The 22434-nt window shown below is 39.9% G+C and overlaps 1 protein-coding gene across 1 annotated transcript in view; it reads left to right on the top strand.

Annotated features, from left to right (window-relative positions):
- Positions 1-22056, top strand: part of LOC117298532 (DNA polymerase alpha catalytic subunit-like) — a 47714-nt gene extending 25658 nt beyond the window's left edge. Inside the window, exons 20-38 of the mRNA XM_033781836.1 lie at positions 1060-1250; positions 1920-2049; positions 3147-3269; positions 4445-4547; positions 5393-5505; positions 6400-6546; positions 7186-7308; positions 7876-7908; positions 8250-8342; positions 9106-9194; positions 9721-9837; positions 10124-10256; positions 13940-14071; positions 14841-15015; positions 15382-15566; positions 16476-16607; positions 17663-17779; positions 19744-19837; positions 20807-22056. Coding sequence (XP_033637727.1) covers positions 1060-1250; positions 1920-2049; positions 3147-3269; positions 4445-4547; positions 5393-5505; positions 6400-6546; positions 7186-7308; positions 7876-7908; positions 8250-8342; positions 9106-9194; positions 9721-9837; positions 10124-10256; positions 13940-14071; positions 14841-15015; positions 15382-15566; positions 16476-16607; positions 17663-17779; positions 19744-19837; positions 20807-20970 — 2394 coding nt within the window. The 3' untranslated portion in view covers positions 20971-22056. The remainder of the gene's footprint in view (positions 1-1059; positions 1251-1919; positions 2050-3146; positions 3270-4444; positions 4548-5392; positions 5506-6399; positions 6547-7185; positions 7309-7875; positions 7909-8249; positions 8343-9105; positions 9195-9720; positions 9838-10123; positions 10257-13939; positions 14072-14840; positions 15016-15381; positions 15567-16475; positions 16608-17662; positions 17780-19743; positions 19838-20806) is intronic.
- Positions 22057-22434: the final 378 nt, after the last annotated feature.

Raw genomic sequence — 22434 nt, 5'->3', positions numbered from 1 at the left:
CCCAGCCATAGCCATGTCAGGATTAGTGTTTGCTACGAGTGTTGCTATATTAAGGCCGTCATCATTCGATGCATGTTGATGGGGCAATCCAGCCAGAGCCATGATGACATCAATTTGGCTTTGCTGATGTAGCCAGGGCCATGGCCATGTCTGGATTGGCAGTTGTGGCTTTTGTTAAGATCTTGGTATTTCCTATCCTTCAATGCATGTTGTCGGGATGTAGCCAGAGCCAATGGCTATGTCCGGATTGCCAGTTGTGGCTGTTGTTCAGAATATTGCTTGAGATGTCCTCTCCTTCAATGCATGTTGAAATGTTTGCTGCCTGCACAGGCCTACTGATAATAAAGGGGAGGCCATAACTCAATTGAAGACAAGTGCTATAGCACCATAGAGTTATATATAAGAACTAGAGGGCGCACTGGCCTATATATGCGACCCGGCATGCGCGCAGGCGGCCATTTTCTAAGTTGACAAAAGAGGCATCGCACAGCTTGTGTTTGTGCGGCTGTTTTGTAAGTTGACACAACAGCATCGTGTATAGTCATCCTATAATGCATGTTGATGATGTAGCCAGAGCCATGGCCATGTCCGGATTGGCGACTGGGGCTGTTGCTAAGAGTTGCTAGAGATGTCCTCTCATGTTGATGATGTAGCCAGGGCCATGGCTGGCCATGTCTGGATTGGCAGTTGTGGCTGTTGTTAAGATCTTGGTATTTCCTATCCTTCAATGCATGTTGTGGGGATGTAGCCAGAGCCAATGGCTATGTCCGGATTGCCAGTTGTGGCTGTTGTTCAGTGTTCTGCTGCCCAAATGCCAATTAAAACACATGAGAACAAGTCTCTCCAAGTGATCCAGCAGGCTAGTTCAGTGTTGAAAAGCATCCACATTTAATTCGAAATATGAACCAGTGAAAAAGGTGGCGGACTAGTGAAATGGCAATTAACTGGTCTTGCTTGCTAGTCAATGAAAAAGTGAAAGGCAAACCTTTTTAAGGAATAGGGGAACTTCAGTGGAACTTCTTGGGAGATTTTTATTTTATGTCTGTACAATTAACACAGGGCGGTTACGGAGGAAAGGGCGGCACCTTTGCCGAGAAGAAATCAACATGCGGTCGTATCATCTGCGATATCAAGATCTCTGCCAAGGAGTTGATGAGATGTAAGAGCTACGACCTGACTGAGTTGACTAAGCAGGTCCTGAAGAGCGAGAGAACTCAGATACCGTTTGAAGAATTCAAAAATATGTACAGGTAAAAAAGTTGTCCTTTTTTTAAAAATATCAATATAAACCACTTTTTTTAAAAGTCAGAAATGGTCTTGTCTTACGAGGTATCAATGTATATTTGGTTTGAGGTAACACCATGTGTGTGTCAATTTGCCTTGTATATTTTTTTCTTTAGAGAACTGTCTTGCTATATATTCTACTACCGCAGAGTAGCTTTCCCGAAAAAAGTTTCTCGTAATCGGAAAAAAAACTAATCCGCGGTAGTGGAATATAAAGCAGGACAAGTTCTCTAAAGAACAAAATCTACCTGGCAAGTAAACACACTAATGATGTTATCCCAAATCAAATAACAAAAGTAAGTGCTAAGAAGTCAGAAGAAAATGAGAGAAGAAAACCAGGATCGATTTAGACAGCAATTGAAACAGCTTTTCACAAAGCTACTGCAATTGCTTTGCTAAGCAAGAAAATATTGGGGTACCAGTCGCAGCTTTTTCTGCTTAGCAAGATTTTTTTGTGCTTAGCAAGTTTTTGTGCTTACAGGCTTTATAAAGTTTGGCCCTTGCAGCGATGCTTTCAACTATTTTTTTATTTCAATATTTCCTTGTGTCTCAACACAAAAGAGACAGCTTAAACAATCTTCATAATTTTGTACACCTGGAAGTTGATTTTTATTTAATTTTGTTTAACTCTTCAGCACCTCTCGTCAGTTGATGTATTTCGTAGAGAATACTTGGATGGATGCGTCGTACATTCTAGGCATCATGTGTGAACTCAACGTCATTCCTCTATCCTTACAGATCACCAATATCTGCGGTAATATCATGGTAAGTTTTAGTTGCAATAAACATTCCCTGTCCACTTCCCTGTGACAGTTAACATTCTCTCCCCGTCCCTCTGTTTAATGTTGATGGGAGCGCAAAAGACCGCGCAATGAAAGCCAACATTGAAAGGGGGCACTGGGGCCCTGGTGGGGGGCCAAAGGAGATATGGCAGGGATTGTATCGTCAAAAATGTTTTGAGATTGTCACCAAGTTGGACTTTTTTTCTGCTGGGTTAGGATAACCGACACCCAAGGGTTGCCAGCAAGACACCCAAGAGATGTTAAACTTGCATCGTGGATAAAGAATATTAATTTTGGTTTTTACCCATACATCGATGTGTGTTAGCACTGTATACTCAGTACTTTCCCGAGTCCTGTGAAAAAATATCACAGGCATGTTACTCGGGTAGGATTCGAACCCACGACCCCTTGCAATTCTAGAGCAGTGTCTTACCAACTAGACTACCGAGGTTGCCCGGTAGTTAGAGGCAGTTCGAATCCTATGTTTTGGCAGCGGGTACCTCAACTGTATGGGTAAAAACCAAAATTAAGACACCCAAGAGTTGCCAGCAAGTCTGGTTATCTTGTGGGTGGTTCTACAGACATCTGCGAATGATCCTGTATGTGAGTGATTCTACAGACGCCCATTATTTCTTTGGCTTCTGACAGGCACCCCCCGAACAAAGATATTGACAAAATTGGGAGACCACCAACATAGGGCTAGATAGCTCAGTTGGTAGAGCGCCGGCACGTTAAACCGGAGGTCGTTGGTTCAAATTCCGCTCTAGTCAATTTTTCTTTGTTCAATCCAAAATCATTTAAAAATGTACCCAGTCAGTTTCCCTTGTGGTTTATTATTTATTATTTCTTTTGTCACAGTAAAAAATAAAATGTGTCACAGTAAAAAATCCCACTGTCAAAGGTCCACACAATCAGGTAGGGATTATAAACCCAACCCAAGGCTTCGGTCTTAAATTGGATTCGAACCAGGGTCATAAAAAGGTGCATGGCAGGGAAAGAAACCACTGAGCCAACCTAGCTGAGTATGAACTTAAAGATAAATAACACAACAAAATAATTTAATTCTTGGCCTTTGTTTAGTCGCGGACTCTGATGGGAGGTAGATCTGAGAGGAACGAGTATCTGCTCCTTCACGCCTTCTTTGAGAAGAACTTTCTCTGTCCGGACAAAGAATACAAGAAGAAAACTCCTCAAGCAAATGCCGTAAGTTGTTTTTGTTTATAGTAGGGTCATAGATACAAAAGTTTGACCATAAAGAGGTACTTGGTGAGCGGCTGTTTATTGTATAAATTATTTTGAGAAAGGATTCCCATAAAAGTAATTTGGTTTGACTGATTGTTCACCCAAAAACATTTAAATCTTATAAATGATTCATGCATGGTTTCTCAGATTTTGGAGGGTGGTGTTAGATGGATTGCTGTGGCCCGGGATGCGGTTGGTTTCTCGCTAAACATGACTGGATGCAACGGTCCTGTGAAAATATAATGACAGTTTCTTGCTGTTTTCTCGTCAAGCAGACACTGTATGCAGCAGAAGTTTTGTGTTTTTCATCATATCTTTCTTTGTAATCTTGCCTTTAAAGACAGTGGACACTATTGGTAATTGTCAAAGACCAGTCTTCTCACTTGGTGTATCTAAACATATGCATTAAATGACAAACCTGTGAAAATTTGAGCTCAATTGGTCGTCAAAGTTGCGAGATATGAATGAAATAAAAAATACCCTTGTCACATGAAGTTGTGTGCTTTCATATGCTTGATTTCGAGACCTCAAATTTCTAAACTTGAGGTCTCAAAATCAAATTCGTGGAAAATTACTTCTTTCTCGAAAACTGCGTCAATTCAGAGGGAGCCGTTTCTCACACTATAAGTTATCACACAAGCGCGAGTGGAATACGGAAAAATAAAGCGCTTCTGCGTCCCATATCCAACGAGGCCGAAGGATATGGGACGCAGACGCGCTATATTTTCCGTATTTCCTCGAGCGCGCGTGTGATAACGTATTTATCTTCAAGCAAACTTGGCGCGTGACATAGAACACACAATACGCATGGTAGTGATATTGGCCGTGCAATATAGGTTTTTATCACCACTCCATTCTGCCAATCTGATTGGAGGATTAGCGCGTACTTGAAGATAATGTTTTATACTATCAACCTCTCCCCATTACTCGTTACCAAGTGAGGTTTTATGCTGATAATTATTTTGAGTGATTACCAATAGTGTCCACTGCCTTTAAATTAGCGCAAAAGTGACAAAACCAATCTACATGTACACGTATGGCCATACATCAAAGTTGAAAATGTTCTCAAAGTGTCTGTTACTAACTGAGTTAACGAGTCAATGTGAAAGGAATCCTCCTATTGATGAACCTTTCAGCATGATGATGATGGAGACGAGAACCAGACTGATAGGCAAACGACTACAAAGTCAAGACGGAAACCAGCCTATACAGGAGGCTTAGTACTGGAGCCAAAACGAGGTAAATATTGAGTCCGCTCTCTCATTATATTTGACCCCGAAGGAATTTAGGGTAAAGGAATTATTTTTGTATAAGGGATTTCATCACAGGGCCATTGAAGACCATTTCAAGGTGAAGGCTACACTTCACTGATTTGGGCTATTGACCAAAATCAACTGTCACCAGGGGCATATTGCCACCTACTCCTGGGGCTGAAACAGGGGTTATCCCCTTCACAGTCCGTAAGGATGTTGGCATGGGAATCATCCACTGGGAGCCTGGCTGGTAGAGTAGAATGCTTACTCCCTCTGACCCCCAACATTCTAGAGCAGATGTCTAAAAGCCATTTGGACACTTTCGGAAAAGAAAAAAAAAAAAAGTTCACAGATTAACAAATAACCTACAGGGTTTACAGAAGGTAGTGGTGAAAGACTTCTCTTGAAATATCATTCCATGAAATGCTTTACTTTTTGAGAAAATATTAAAACTATTATCAATTCTCGATATCGAGAATTACGGATTTATTTTAAACACATGTCATGACACGGCGAAACGCGCGGAAACAAGGGTGGGTTTTCCCGTTATTTTCTCCCGACTCCGATGACCGATTGAGCCTAAATTTTCACAGGTTTGTTATTTTATATATAAGTTGTGATACACGAAGTGTGGGCCTTTGGAAAATACTGTTTACCGAAATTGTCAAATGGCTTTAACGGCTATTGCGTGGTGATGAGAGGCCATTTTGAAATCTGTCGTTTGCAGTACTGCATTCAATTCAAGGGTTAAACAAAAATGACATCCTTTGACCTCAATGAAATTATGACAATGAATTAAATTGTCCATTTTGTACTTTTATTTTGTTTCAGGTTTTTATGACAAGTATATTTTACTGCTGGACTTCAACAGTCTGTATCCATCAATCATACAGGAGTATAACATCTGCTTCACTACCATCAATAGAACACAGCCAGAAGAAACGGTAAGAGTACCTCCTTTAAGATGTGATTCAGTCTTTGAATCAAGTGACTGCCAGTAAAAGATCCTCCTTGCCTTTCAACTGTCCTGCGCTGCTCTTCGTAAAATTGGTCAAAACTGAAGCTCATCATCAATCAGGGATGAGAGATTTCAGACTTTTGTCGTTAGTCTAAAGGCTGTTGGTTCAAATCTCGCTCTAGTCAATTTGTCTTCTTCAACCCAAAATCATGTAAAATTTACCCAGTAAATTTCCTGTAGTGTAGTCGCTTTAAAGTCGCGTGCCACTTTAAGCTTTGCGCACGCGCTGTTGAGTTGTTGTAATCAGTTTTAAGAGTTCAGTTGTGAGGAAGAGTTTATTTCAGCCATGGAGCCAAGAAGTTGACATTAAATGTTATAAACGTACATCAATACTTGCGCCAGTCATTTTAGGGATTAGGACATAACATTTTCCTTGTGGTTTGTTATTTGACTTTGTTATTATTATGACTTTAAAGTCGGACTTTTTAAGTCGGCCTTCGAAGAAAATCAGGCACTATTTTTCCACATGTAAAGAAATCCTGCTCTTTGATCTAGTTCTTAAGTGCTAAGGATACTGTTCCTAAAAGCTCTGCGAAATTTAAACCCAAGAGGTTTTCAAAAAGGTTCAAATGCCATCATTTCAACATACTCCCTGAAATTGTGATCCTCGATTTAGATTCTCAACCCCTGATTATCAGGCCTGGAATTTCACGGAGGCCATGGCCTAAATTGCCCTGGTCTTAGCCTTGGTGCCCCTTCAAAAGTTTCTCATAGCCTTTAAGATTTCCCAATGGAAGTGCCCTATTTTCAATATATGAACATGGCCTTGCCCTCTCAAAGATTTCAGGTCTGGATAATTCTGATTTGTGTTTTTTTGCAGACTGACGAGGAATGGATACCAGACGTTCCAGACAAGTCAGTGGAGTTCGGAATCTTACCGACTGAGATTCGTAGACTGGTTGATAGACGTAAGCAGGTGAAGCAGCTTATGAAACAAGCAGACCTCAATCCTGATCTCAAACTCCAGGTAAGTACTCACTTCCAAAGATAGGCCTGCCGTCGAATTCACAAAACTCTTCCTAACTTAAGACTAATCTTAGGACTTAGGACGAGTCCCAACCCTGCACTGTAGCATGCAGACCTTAAGGTTAATTCTAAGTTAGGAAGAGTTACTCGTCCTAACTCGAGATAAAACGAGTCCTAACTCTTTGTGAAATCGACCCCTGGGTGTTTTCTAACAAGGTTCAACACTGATTTCAGGCTTGAGGTAAGTACTCCCAAAGAATGTGTGAGGGGGCTTAGGTTTTGGGGGATCAAGCAAACCTCAACGCTGATATCAAACTTCAGGTAAGACTCGCAAAGAATGGTAACGGGTCTTTGGGGTATAGGGTTGGTATATTAAAATTTTAACTAAAAAGTTAGTTAATAAATAGTAAATTTGCGGGTACAACCCTGTAACAAATCTCTTTTAAAAAGCCGGTATGGTCTCAACATTTCGAACAGTATGCTCTGCTCGTCATCATGAGAAAATTATTTCTTATTATTCACACTATGCAAGGCTTCAAACATCACTTACATGTAGATAGTTAATGGCCTGATATTTGGACCCTTGCAGTGTCTTTCGCAGACACTTATTGTGTTATTATTTATCACTCTTGACTTACAGTATGACATTCGTCAAAAGGCTTTGAAGTTGACGGCTAATAGTATGTACGGTTGCCTAGGTTTCTCACACTCAAGATTCTACGCCAAGCCCCTAGCCGCCCTGGTGACTGGCAAAGGAAGAGAGGTAACACTTGGGTTTCTTGCCCAAAAGTTAAACTCAAATGTACATTTATTTCTGTTATTAGATAAACAATGTATTGTAGTTTTATTTTTCTCTCATCCCATGTTTGGTTATTTTCTCTTCTATGCTGACAGGCATATGCCTAATCAAATAGTGTGTTTGTTACTTTGTGCATCCATGTAACACGGAGAGAAAAATGTGCCACTTAGGGAAAACCTGAGGGAGCTGTCAAGGGTCTTGGATTCAAATCCTTGTCTCAAAAAGTAAAATCTTTTCAAAATGAAAAATACAAAAATGTTGATAACCCTAGTAATATTTGTGGTGTGTACGAAAAGTAATAATACCACTAAACACATTTGTACTGTTTACAGTTGCCTTTTGAGTGAAGAGCCTACTAAACAGTTTGATTTTACATCAACTCCAGTTTTGAAAAAAATGTGAAATCAATCAATAACCCAATAGTTTTAAAAAGAAGACAAAAAGAAGAAATAAATCCCAAATTCAAACCTTCTTGATAATCTTGATATTGTAAATGACAAGATTTTTTTTAAATTTGTTTCTGTGTCTCAGATTCTTCTGCAAACAAAAGACCTTGTACAAAAGGTAAGTTAAACAATACATTTTGTGTATGTATTGAGTTTTGAATCTGTCGTCTTTTTATGGTTTAAATTATTTTATTGTGAACTTTGTAAACGCTTTATTGTACCTAATTTGCAATTTTGTTTTACTGTATTACGGTGTTCATGCACCTTTTTGCCAATAAGGCTTTGATTTCTCTTTTGCTGATTTTTACCGGTGTACCTTTTTTGAAACTTTTTCTGTGTAATTTTCTTTGGGTATTTTTACTGCCCCCTCGAACAGGCTGGTTCTGGAGAGAGCGTAATATAAATTCAATAAACTACTATTATTAGTTATTATTAAAGTCTGAGTTTGTTACTTTTTAGATGAATCTTGATGTGATCTACGGTGATACAGATTCCATTATGATCAACACCAACACCAATGATCTGGACCAGGTCTACAAAGTGGGCAACAAGGTAAGAGTGTTAATAGTTTCACATTGGACGCTGTGTTTACACGCAAACATTTTGCACTAACTTATAGAAGACATTTTTTAACACCCAGAATAACTTCAGGGTTTTCATCAGTTTTCATCAGTTTTTCACTGACAGCTGTATGACACATTTTTATCCACCTTAATTTTCCAGTGATTAACAGACGGGCACCTACCTTAATTTTTTCACAGGACTCGGGAAAGTACTGAGTATACAGTGCTAACACACATCGGTGTGTGGATAAAAACCAAAAAAAATATTCTTTATCCCCGATGCAAATTTAACATCTATTATATACCTTAATACACTTAATTTCACTTGTACAATGAGCAACAACAGATTCTGGAAATCATGCCTTATAAAATCCCTTCCTGGCGGGCGTTATCAGGGATGAGATTTTTCAAACTTTTATCTGAATTCAGACTTTTTATGCTGACCTGGTGAAGACGTTATTTTTTCCACATATAAAGAAATCTTGCTCTGGGGTGTGGTTTCTCTAGTACTGCTAAAACTGGAATCTATAACTCCAGGGATTACCAAAAGGTGGTAATGCCATCATTTCACCATTCCTTAGAATTTGTATCCCAGTTTAGACTTTTTTGTTACCAATGATTCTCATCCCTGCATTGTGTAACCCCTTGATTCCAGACCATCGTCCCGTTGCAATCGTAGAATACGGGAACAGACAGGCTCTACCCTCATGGTGGTTGAACCCTCCTAAATTTCATACTTATTTTCCCACCAGGTCAAGGTTGAAGTAAACAAGTTATACCGCCTGCTGGAGATTGACATTGATGGTGTCTTCCAGTCAATGTTGCTTCTAAAGAAGAAGAAGTAAGATTCATGAATTCTTATTCGGTTTGGTGTTTTGGGTTTTTTTTTGGGGGGGGGGGTGTTCAAGAGGGTAAAAAAAGAAAAGGAAATTGTCTCAAAAAGGGAGTGTTTTCTAACTGAATTTATAGAGGGCCAAAGCAAAACACAGTGGACCTTACCCAAATGGCAACATCATAAGATCCCTCAGAATAATAATATACCGTCCCTTCTCACCCATACACTCTTGTTTTGCTGAGATGTACAACAAAGAGTCGTCCCAACAGCTTTGTTCCACGTACTGCATATCTTTTGAACTCCTCGCCTGGTGCATGTTTTCATCCATCCTACAATCTAGACTGTTTTAAGAGGAGTATCAATTTCCAACTTCAGGTCCTCTGAGTTATTTTTACTGAGTTATATATTCTTCTGGTAGCCGCATACCTAGAAGAAAATTGTTTGGGGCGAACTTGTATAAATAAATAATTAAAAAAAAAAAAATGTTGAAACTGAAAGTGAATAAAACTTTTTGAATTTGAATTCCACCCAGGTATGCAGCACTAGCCGTTGAGCGTCACCCTGATGGCAAAATAACAACCAAGCAAGAATTAAAGGGTCTGGACATCGTCCGCAGAGATTGGAGCGAGTTGGCAAAGGAGGCTGGAAAGTAAGACTAACCTTTGACCTCATCTTGATGAAGTTATTTAAGGACACTGCTCACAAAAGATCGCTCCTTGAAAAAAAATTCAACTCCAGGGGTTACCAGAAGATGGATATGCCATCATTCCAATATACCCCCTGAAGTTAATAACGTAGTTTAAAACTTTTTTGTTAGGAAAAAATTCTCATCCCTGTATATTATTATGTTGGCTTCTCTTCTTATTTGGACTTTGGTGTCAACTTAAATAATCTGGTAATATGGATAGTTGATGTTTTGCATATATTATTTGCAGCTATGTGATTGGTCAGATCTTATCAGCTGACCTGAGAGAAACCATTGTGGAGAACATCCATTCCAAGCTGACGGAGGTCGGTGAGAAGGTCATGAAGAATGAAGTCCCTCTGGAGATGTATGAGATTAACAAGGTCAGTGTCGACCCCCAAAAGGGTCAAGTGATCAATTCGGGGTCAATGTTCTTCAGTTAAGAAACGGGGCCCAATTTCATGGAGATGTCCTCTCCTTCAATGCATGTTGAAATTGGGCCCAATTTCATAAAGCCTGTAAGCACACTTGCAACACAGAAAAGTATTGCTTAACGGAAACAGGTTTCCAGCCCAAATTATATTAAGTTTACACTGTTGTGACTGGTGCCCCACTCAATTTTTGCTAAGCAAAGAAATTTGTCTAGAGGTATTTTCTGCTTAACAGCTTCATGTAGAGCCCCTTCACAGCTGATTCTGTGCTTGCTACGCGGAATTCTGTTTTTAAGCGCTGCTAAACGTGGGAACACGAAAAGGCGTGCTGTCCGGATTGCCAGTTGTGGCTGTTGTTATGATCTTGGTATTTCCTATCCTTCAATGCATGTTGTGGGAATGTAGCCAGAGCCAATGGCTATGTCCGGATTGCCAGTTGTGGCTGTTGTTCAGAATATTGCTTGAGATGTCCTCTCCTTCAATGCATGTTGAAATGTTTACTGATAATAAAGGGGAGGCCATAACTCAATTGATGACAAGTGCTATAGCACCATAGAGTTATATATAAGAACTAGAGGGCGCACTGGCCTATATATGCGACCCGATGTGGCGGTTTCAGTCTTCCGCCGTGTTCAGTTTTCCAGGTGACGTAGTTGGTCATATCAGCACGTTGTTCGAACGGTTTTAGCTTTTGCTAAGAGTTGCTAGAGATGTCCTATCATGTTGATGATGTAGCCAGGGCCATGGCCATGTCTGGATTGGCAGTTGTGGCTGTTGTTAAGATCTTGGTATTTCCTATCCTTCAATGCATGTTGTGGGGATGTAGCCAGAGCCAATGGCTATGTCCGGATTGTCAGTTGTGGCTGTTGTTAATGAGTATTGCTAGGGATGTCCTCTCCTTCCACGATGTTGATGCTGGGATGTAGCCAGAGCCAATGGCTATGTGCGGATTGGTAGTTGGCTGTTAAGAGTATTGCTAGGGATGTCCATGTTGGTGACCCAGCCATAGCCATGTCAGGATAAGTGTTTGCTACGAGTGTTGCTATATTAAGGTCGTCCTATCATTCAATGCATGTTGATGGGGCAATCCAGCCAGAGCCATGATGACATCAATTTGGCTTTGCTGATGTAGCCAGGGCCATGGCCATGTCTGGATTGGCAGTTGTGGCTGTTGTTAAGATCTTGGTATTTCCTATCCTTCAATGGATGTTGTGGGGATGTAGCCAGAGCCAATGGCTATGTCCGGATTGCCAGTTGTGGCTGTTGTTCAGAATATTGCTTGAGATGTCCTCTCCTTCAATGCATGTTGATGTTGGGATGTAGCCAGAGCCAGTGGCTATACGTGCGGATTGGTAATTGGCTGTTGTTGAGAGTATTACTAGGGATGTCCATGTTGGTGACCCAGCCATAGCCATGTCAGAATTAGTGTTTGCTACGAGTGTTGCTATATTAAGGCCGTCCTATCATTCAATGCATGTTGATGGGGCAATCCAGCCAGCGCCATGATGACATCAATTTGGCTTTGCTGATGTAGCCAGGGCCATGGCCATGTCTGGATTGGCAGTTGTGGCTGTTGTTAAGATCTTGGTATTTCCTATCCTTCAATGGATGTTGTGGGGATGTAGCCAGAGCCAATGGCTATGTCCGGATTGCCAGTTGTGGCTGTTGTTCAGAATATTGCTTGAGATGTCCTCTCCTTCAATGCATGTTGAAATGTTTGTTGCCTGCACAGGCCTACTGATAATAAAGGGGAGGCCATAACTCAATTGATGACAAGTGCTATAGCACCATAGAGTTATATATAAGAACTAGATGGCGCACTGGCTTATATATGCGACCCGGTGTGGCGGTTTCAGTCTTCCGCCGTGTTCAGTTTTCCGGGTGACGTAGTCGGTCATATCAGCACGTTGTTCGAACAGTTTTAGCTTTCAGGCGTGTTCAGTTTTCCGGGTGACTTGTCAGATGCCTCCGCGAGTACCCTGGTGGGCACTGTAGTTCTCTCAGCAGTGACCCCACATTGTTTATTATTACGATTCTTTTCTGTGTAGTTACATAATCTCTTGCCCCATCTTTACATGTATTCATGGGTACAACTTCAGGCAGGTCACACTCTGCTTGCGTAAAAAACAACTCATACGATCCACGCGTTTGCCGCTAGTTGTACTCGACTCGTGGACGCCGCCATGACAGCTACCGGAGGGTAACGGATGACTCAATACGGCACTAAAATTGAACTACTTTCGCTTGCTGTGCGCAGGCATCGCATGACGTAATGCTACCGTATTTGGTCATTCAAAAAACTGAACACAGCGGAAAGTTGAAACCGCCACACCGGCATGCGCGCAGGCGGCCATTTTCTAAGTTGACAAAAGAGGCATCGCGCAGCTTGTGTTTGTGTGGCCGTTTTGTAAGTTGACACAACAGCATCGTGTATAGTCATCCTATAATGCATGTTGATGATGTAGCCAGAGCCATGGCCATGTCCGGGTTGGCGACTGGGGCTGTTGCTAAGAGTTGCTAGAGATGTCCTATCATGTTGATGATGTAGCCAGGGCCATGGCCATGTCTGGATTGGCAGTTGTGGCTGTTGTTAAGATCTTGGTATTTCCTATCCTTCAATGCATGTTGTGGGGATGTAGCCAGAGCCAATGGCTATGTCCGGATTGCCAGTTGTGGCTGTTGTTCAGAATATTGTTTGAGATGTCCTCTCCTTCAATGCATTTTGATGTTGGGATATAGCCAGAGCCAATGGCTATGTCCGAATTGTCAGTTGTGGCTGTTGTTAATGAGTATTGCTAGGGATGTCCTCTCCTTCCACGATGTTGATGCTGGGATGTAGCCAGAGCCAATGGCTATGTGCGGATTGGTAGTTGGCTGTTAAGAGTATTGCTAGGGATGTCCATGTTGGTGACCCAGCCATAGCCATGTCAGGATTAGTGTTTGCTACGAGTGTTGCTATATTAAGGCCGTCCTATCATTCAATGCATGTTGATGGGGCAATCCAGCCAGCGCCATGATGACATCAGTTTGGCTTTGCTGATGTAGCCAGGGCCATGGCCATGTCTGGATTGGCAGTTGTGGCTGTTGTTAAGATCTTGGTATTTCCTATCCTTCAATGCGTGTTGTGGGGATGTAGCCAGAGCCAATGGCTATCCTTTCTGTGCTTACTGTATGAAAATTAATGACGTAATAATACAAATCCATGGTGTATGCGCAAGATGGTTGAACATTTCTTTCAAGCCTGTTAAATACCAGGCATGCAAGTTTTCCTCGAATCAGCTAATTTCCTTTATTTTTTGTTCTCAGTTTTACCATTTGACATTGAAAAATACTATACAAAATCATTGACATTTTGTAATTTCCTCTTTCTTTGGGAATACCCTTTCGCAAAAAAATGTCTGCTATAGTTATTGCGAAAATTTGCTACATGCCTCATGCATTTGTTATCAATGAACACGTTATTTTTTTTCCAAACAGCCAAATATCATGCCCGCTTAATGTTAACAGATGTTGCATTAGTAAGTTTAATCCCCATTAATCCTCTGCCATGTATCTGTCTATAATCCTGATTAATCCCTTACCATGTGGGTTTTCTGTAATCCCCATTAATCTTCTACCATGTCTGTAATCTGCAGAGTCTGACGAAAGCCCCCCAGGACTACCCCGATAAGAAGAGCCTTCCTCATGTGCACGTTGCTCTGTGGCTCAACAGCCAGGGAGGCAAGAAGGTTGGAGCTGGAGACACGGTGTCTTACATCATTTGTGAGGTGAGTGGGTGAACAGACAGGGAGAAGCATCTTCATACTTTCATCTGAATTCAGACTCCTTTTGAGACCTGAGGCATGCAATTTTTTTGCGGGGATTTTTGCGTTTTTTTTTAATAGAAATAATAATTAAAAAAAGCCGCTTTGGATGGACAAAAAAATCACCCTGAATTAAACACAATGTTAGAAATGGCGAACACCCATACACAATATAGTACCAGGGTTTGCTCACCTGGACGTTGCTGTACAAAAGCTTGCCCGTCCAATTTGACATAGCAACTGTCTCTAAATTCAAATTTAGGCAGTACATTGTGACTCAAGCAAGTCATTGAACATGACTTTGTCCAAATCCAACTCACATAAGGGTTATTTGTTAGTACAACCATGGCCCAATTTGATAGAGCTGCTAAGCACACAAATTTGCTTAGCATGAAATTTCTTCCTCGATAAAAAAAACATTACCAACCAGATTTCCATTTGTTGCATATTGCTTGTTACTGGTATTCAGCTGTTGTTCGCTTATCCTGGAAATCAAGTGGACATTTGGTTGGTAATCCTGTTTTTACCGAGGCAGAAATTTCATCCTAAGCAAATTTGTGTGCTTAGCAGCTCTATGAAATTGGGTCCATGTGTAACAAAAAAAATGGGAGGGAGGGTTGGCCTTGAAAAGTGCTGTTTGGTCTGAATGTTTTAAGCAGAAAACTCTGTGGTAAGAAGCCCCGTGAAAATTGGTCATGCATTCAAAACTATTTCTCTTTTATTCTTTTCATAGGATGGCTCTGTGTTGCCAGCCAGTCAGCGTGCATACCACCCAGATGAAGTCCAGAAGCAAGACCACCTGAAGATTGACTACAAGTACTACCTAGCACACCAGGTTCACCCGGTCGTGTCGCGCCTCTGCGATCCAATCGAGGGCACGGACTCTGCCCGAATCGCTGAATGTCTTGGTAAGAAGTTTTTTTTTTAGGATGGTCGAACTAATAATAAAAATAACGACGTCTTCACAAAAAGTGCTCATTGCGCTCGCTTCAATAACAAAGTTCCCTCTTGGTTGTCCTCCAGCAACTAAGCAATGCTTGGCAACTCTATATTTGAATTCAGACCTGATACTTTACGGAGGCATGAAAGGCGATTGCCTCCATGCCCCCTGGTCATTGCCTGTGCCCTTGAAATGCTACAGTAGAAATTTACAATTTCCTCAAAGGGTGCCCTTTATCAAGGAGAAAATGCCTTGGTGCCCTTCCCCTTTCAAACATGAAGCGTACAAGCCTGTAAATTTGATCAATGTTCATGTGTTAACAATTGATTCGTAGGACTTGATCCGGCCGGTTACCGTCATGCAGTGCGCCAGCATAATGACGAGGCTGATGCCATGCTTGGAGGCGATGCAGCCATGGCGGACGACGAGAAATACAAAGACGCTGATCGCTTTAAGTTTATCTGCCCACGCCCTGGATGCGGTAAAGAGAATATTATCGACAGCGTCTTCACTGGAGGGGTAGGTCTTTATAATTAAAATGAGAAAGGGTTTCGGTACCTTTTGTAGATCACTTTGAATGAAGATGTTACCCGTAGAAGTTTCAGCTTCATTAGGCGTCAAGTTTTTGAGAGAAAACGTGAAAATCACAGAGCAATGTTTTTAGGAGATTCGGGTAAATTCGTTGGACACACTAAAAGCAAATTTGTCTCTCAGAGATGAACATTATTTTTGTGAAATTGTTTTAATCATTTCTGAAAAAAACAAAGGCACCTCAGCTAGTAGTATTTTAAGGGAATCTTTCTTCTACCATCGTTATCTGTAAACCATGTAAGCTTATTGTAAATCCGTTGATGCTTGTGTTTTTTGTGTCGTACAAACAGTACCCAAACCCTTTCAAAAGCTGCATTGAGGGAAGCGGCCAACAGTGGCAGAAAACTCTTGAGTACTTTGTTACAATTACCGTCTTAGTAAGAGGTACATACCTTCTGGGATTTGGAAGTACCGAGTATACAGCCCAGGTCAAAATTCCAGTTGAACCTAGTTAAACTGGGTTTAACTGGAACTAGTTGAAACCAGTTGATAAACTAGTTAACCACAGTTAAAAACCAGTTGGTTTAATATGGAAAATGGACAGAGACCAACTGGTTTATAATTTCAACCTAGTTGAACACAGTTAAACCTAGTCCAAACCAGTTGGTTAATATGGAAAATGGACGAGTTTGATCACTATCCAGTTGAACCAGTTGACCCCAGTTAACTAGGTTCAACTGGAATTTTGACCTGGGAGTGCTAACATACTTCAGTGTGTATGATCAAAAACCAAAAATCAATACAAGTACATCACTTTTGGACCTAACAGGCATTATATTCCTCCTACTTAAGTCTGATTTCTTCTTCTTATTTTTTTCTGTGAATTCCCTACTTCAGGACAAGCTGGTTCGGTGTGCGTTGGACGAGTGCGCAAACCCCGAGTGTAAGACAGTCTTGTCCAATCACTGGAGACTCATGAGTAATCGACTCAACCTACTTATCAGGGGATATATACAGAGATATTATGCGGTGAGTTCATTCAGCCGATTGGTTTGGAAGCCATTCATTAATTTGTTTGCTCAACTAGTTGCCCCCCTGATTATGCTCTGTTAGCTGTTATTGTTATTAATTATTGTGTGCTTTTTGCTTGAATACTTATTGTGTTCATTATCAATTTGATTGGTTCGATGAGTTATCGTTTCACTTTTACTGTGCTTTATGATGTTTTGTTTAGGTCAAATAAATAATATTAATAATAACTGTCTACGAACTTCTTCTGGAAACGCCATATTTTATTGGCGACATCGGGACAGAATCTCCAGGGAACGGATTTCTTTGGGACACTGGCTGCCATTCAGTTGTACAAAATAAAATTGGGCAGCTGGAAAAGTGCTGCAGTATCACTCATGTTCCAACTCCACTATCCTTAAAGTTTTGCTATTTTTGGTGTATGGTTTCCTTTTTTTTTTTAGTGTCTGCCTTTTTATCTTTCTAGGTTTTACTTTTTGACCTCTTTAATTTGTAGGCCTACTTTTTTATACCGTATCCTTTTTGATTTAATTTATGTGTGTTTTTACGATAACGGTCGCAGGAATTTACCAAACTAGGAAATTATAGTGTTTTTATTGTGTTGTATTTTACTTATTGCAATGAACTGTATTGTATTGTATTTGGTTCTTAGGCAGGCCAGTAAAAAATTATAAAATATCAGTGTTGTGTGGCGTTATAAAATGTCATAGAAATTTATCAAACTAGGACATTATTGGTCTTTTTTGTTATAAATGTATTGTATTGTGTTGTACAATATTTGCTTCTAAAACTATAAACTTACCTAAAATGTGTTATTTGAAATTCGTTAGGTGACTGCTGCTTGTTAGAGTTTTGTGATTTGGTTTTTGCTTTGGGCACTTGTGGAAATATGTAAGTGCTATTCAAACATACATCTGGCTATTAAAGAGGCCAGTCCACAACAATTCAGGACAACAACATAAGGGAAAATTCTGCCAGTAGTCTACATCTAAAAAAATCCTTTTTTTACTTTTTTGAATTTTGGGCATACTGAGTAAAAGCTGTTCTTTTTCTAGGGGTGGATGGTGTGTGAGGATACCTCGTGTGCACACAGGACTAGGAGAACCCCTCTGAATCCCCAACGGCAGGGCTTCATCTGCCCAGTGTGTCAAAGAGCCGTTCTGAAACCAGAGGTAAGACAAGTAGGATTTGAAACTTTGCATGGTGGAAATACGATATAAAAAGGTTTGCGGTAACACCATGTAATGACTATCTCTAATGAGTTGGGGTGGTTCTGAAAAGAACCGTTGGTTTCAACTCGACGTTTTGATCAGTATGCTCTGATCGTCTTCTGGAGAAAGCCAGAGGTAAGACGTTTAGCCTGATGAAGTTTTCGTCACATAGACGTGAACTGTGCTGAAGTTGACCTTCAACATACAAGTTCAGATTTTACAATGGATTTACCCGGTAAGTCTGCTGCCACCTATCGTCACAGAAAATCTCCTATTGGTGTTGGCAGGTAGATTCTCTTTTAATACAGTAGTTGTTGTTGCACGCTTCAGTATTGTTTAAACAAAAAAGTTGCTGTCTGTACATTTTTAATGCAATTTTTTGTTACAATTTTTCGTTCAGATCAAGATACCTTTATTTATAAGGAGTGTTTGGAGCATTTCATCTCGCGAAAAATAAGAAGAAACTAAACAAAAATAGTAAACTTGAAGACGTACAACCATGTATAAAACTCTTTTGGGGAAAAGTGTTGGTTCTGTAAAGAGCCGATGTGGTCTCAACATTTTGAAAAATATACTCAGCTTGTCTTGAGGAGTTTTTTTATATTTCAGGCATGAGAATCTTCCGGTTTAAACCGGAATTCCGGTTTTTTTCCTTTCAAAATTGTGGTCTCCGAGTTCGATGTGAATTTGCTATAAAATTCGGGGGGTAGGTTTTTGGGGGGTATAGATTTGGATTTCTCTAATCCCTCTTCTCTAGTCAGACAATGTAAGTTTACCTTTGTAATCGCGGATCCCCACACGTCGTTCATGAAATACTGGCACCTAAACAATAAATTGCCGTCCAGCAGCTAGCCCAATTTATGGCTTGTTGTCTTCCTGGCATCGCGCATGCATGCAGCAGCAGCGACAGATGTATAAACTTGCCTCATTCCTTGCTTCGTTTATAGTGGTACGGTTCAATAATGTTTGCGTGTAATGCGCTTGCTGCTGCAGCAAAGATAACACGTGTGGAGACTTTTGAAAGTCTACTGAAAAAAACAATGCACGTGTTTGCACCATGTGTACTGTGTACTGTGTACTGTGTACGTGCAGGTTTGCACACGAACCAATGAGCGGCGCGGCACAGATCTGAGATCGCCGGCAGGCCATGGTAAACTGGTACCTGTTATTGCCTCACAACCAGCGAAAGATATATTCGGAACCAGCGAACACACTGTACGTCCGGACGACGTGCTTACTTTATTGGTTCTATTTCTTTGTTGGGGTCTAATCTCAACCTCTATGCTGAATAACAACCTCTTTCACAAAAACACATCGCTCTCGCCAAATATATAGGCCTATATATATTTTAAATGTGCGTCGCCGACGGATCGTTAAAATCACAAACATTTAATTGCAAAAGAATTTCTTTTACACAACCGAATTTCAAATCAAGAACCTATACAAATGGTTGTTGGTGAGAAAAAAAGCATTTTCAAGGGCAGAAATAAAGGATAAGATCGTCAAAAAAAAAAAAAAAATTTATTACTATTATTTTTTTCCTCCTTTCTTTTTCCGGAATTGTAACAAAATCGCAGGCGAACCCAAAATTGTTTGAATTGTTTGAGCTTTACATTCCTTATTTTCCCTTAAACCTATTATAAAAAAAAAAAAGGAAAAATAACACAAAAGTAGCTCACTTCTACCTGGAAAAATAGGTGTCAGAAATGCATCAGAGACCACCACAGAGCTTCTAAAATACGCAGAGCTCCCAGGGCCCTTAAGCGGGCCCTGGACCCCGGCCGTAAGGGACTTCGCGCTGCGCGCTCGTATTGTGTGCTTCGCACACACAAAATGATGGAATATTGACATTTGCAATCAACTGAATTTTTTCCTGTTTTTTTATCATCACCCATTCTCATGCCTGATATTTGTTGTTGTTGCAGTACACGGACAAGTCCCTCTACTATCAACTGTCCTTCTTCCAGTCCATCTTCGACGTCGACAGAGCTATCAAGAAACTGTCTGAGGGTGAGAAGGGTAAGTTCACCACGTTCCAATCTTATGAATGTTTTCAAAAGAATTATTCCTATATTTTAAACTTGAATTATTTGATCAAAACATATCTGATAGATTTAGCATTAGCAATGTTTCTGTTTTTAGATGAGGTTTGCGGGTGGCACCATTTGTAAATCTCTTTTGAGTAGTGTTGCTTCTGAAAAGAACCAGTGGTTGATAATAAAGACTACTCAGAACTTCAATCAGATTACTCTATTTTTGCTTACCATTCCTAGGACCCGTAGCAAATCTGGCGATCGCACATTCACTGTAACTGCATCCACAGAATGGAACAACATCCCTTTCATTAAAGCCGCTAAATCCACAGACCAATTAAAAAAAACTTCTGAAAACACATCTCTTCCCTGTTTAAGATTTTCTCTTTTTCTCATTCTTTTCAAACATTGTGTATGTAGCTTTTCTGATTTTGTTGTTTATTGTGCAAATCAGTGTTTGTAAGCGCTGTGATATAGTTTTCTATGGGGAGCCTCTCTAAATACATGTTATTATTATTATTTAATACTCCCATCAGAGCATAATGACACGTTGAGTTGTCTTCATTTCAGAACCAACACTACTCAGTCTTCATTTCAGAACCAACACTACTCAGTCTTCATTTCAGAACCAACACTACTCAGAAAAGATTTACTAAAAGGTGCTACTGCAAACCTCACCTAATTGTACTCCCACCATGCAAAAGTTCAAATCTTACTATCGTAGGATGTCATGGCTGAGTGGTTAAGAGCATCAAAACCATGTTCTGGTGGTTAAGTCATCGGAGTGTGGGTTTTGAATCTCGGTCATGACACTTGTGTCCTTGAGCAAGATGCTTTACTATAATTGCTTCTCTTTACCGAGGGGTATCAATGGGTACTGAGGAGAAGTTATTGTAAAATGTGCTTTAAAAGAACTAGTTATTAAGATTATTATTATTTGTTCCTCAACCCTAAGGTTTTGCCAGCGTTGCTGTGAGGGATCATCTAGAAAACTACGCCCGACTCAGGAACTTCTTAGACAAGAAACTAAAACAAAGCAAGTACTCCGAGGTGGATTTGACTAGACTCTTCTCAGGGCTGACAACAATGGTACTCGGGCAATCCATAAAGAAAGAATGAGCTAGTCTCCATACAAGCAGTTTGGGTGTGTAATATTTAATTGTGTATAGACTTTATACCATAATGTCTACTACTTTGTTATGGTCACTGAATACTTTTTGCATTGAAAAGAGACCAAACTCCTATTGTGCCTGTTTTGGGTATTATTCCTTCTAGTATATCATTATGTCACTGAACAGAACGGACTGGTTGCTAAGCTCAAATTTGAGGCATTAGAAATTTCAGACTCCTATCTCGAGTTCAGACTTTGTTTATGTCTGCATGGAGAAGAAAATCACTGCTATTTTAATGAAGTCACTGAACAGGACGTACTGGTCACAAAGCTTGGAATTCAGGGATTAGAAATTTCTGACTTTTATCTGGAGTTCAGGTTTTTTTTAGTCTGCATGGTCATGAAAATTGCTGCTATATTTTTTCAGTGATAAAGAAATCGTAGTCTCTGGTTTACTTCTCTAGCACGGAGGGCACTGTTCCAAGCAGTTCTTGAAATCTATAACTCCAGTGGATACAAAAATGTGGAAACGTTTTCAAAAGTTGTCTGTTAAATTATATAAATCAAATATTTTAAGAGAACTTGGTTTTGGTAATCTTAAATATTTTATAACTTTCCTGGCGAAGTTCTAATCTTAATCTCCTATTTCAAAAGTTGTCTATGACAACTCCAGTGGCTACAAAAATGTGGAAACGTTTTCAAAAGTTGTCTGTTAAATTATATAAATCAAATATTTTAAGAAAACGTGGTTTTGGTAATCTTAAATATTTTAAAACTTTCCTGGCGAAGTTCTAATCTTAATCTCCTATTTCGAAAGTTGTCTATGAAAATTATATCAAATAAAATATTTTACTAATATCAACTAAATATGGCTGAATCTTTCTACTGTCCTATTACAAAATAATCTTAAATGTAAACTAAATTATAGCTTGTAAATGTACAAAGTTATTAAAAATGAAGAAAAATAAGGAGAATTTCCCATGACACAGTTGTGACTCACTCTTGACTCCAGTTGTGAATGTTTTTCCTAACAGGAATGTTCTTGTTTATCAAATATCTAATCCACAATTTGGAGAGTAGGTTTTTCTAATAAATGGTTATTACAAACTTATCGTTTCAATTTTGATTTTGTTTAAAATGTTTTGTCTTTATAAAAAATAAGAGTTGTCTGTGTTTTTTGCTGTATATGATCTTCTTTTTTCTGTGCAGTATTGTGTTTTGGGTTTTCTTTTTAAACACAGGACTAGGTTTTTGCAGAGATGTGTGATTTCTAAACGTATGTCTTTGCACTGTCATCAGAGTGGCTGCGGTCATTATGTGAATGCATGAGAGACTAAAGTTGATTTCTTTTGTCCCACTGTCTCTAACCTTGTGATTTGTCAGGACTTTTTAATGATCTCCCAGTGCCTTCAGATTTTCTTCAAAGAGATGAAAAGTCTTGCCCGTGTCATGACCAGAGACCCACTAAATAT

The sequence above is a fragment of the Asterias rubens genome, chromosome 13 (genome assembly GCF_902459465.1).
Source record: "Asterias rubens chromosome 13, eAstRub1.3, whole genome shotgun sequence".
NCBI classification, from domain to species: domain Eukaryota; kingdom Metazoa; phylum Echinodermata; class Asteroidea; order Forcipulatida; family Asteriidae; genus Asterias; species Asterias rubens.
The sequence above is the reverse complement of the archived record's forward strand: the minus strand, read 5'-3'. Positions and strand labels throughout refer to the sequence as shown.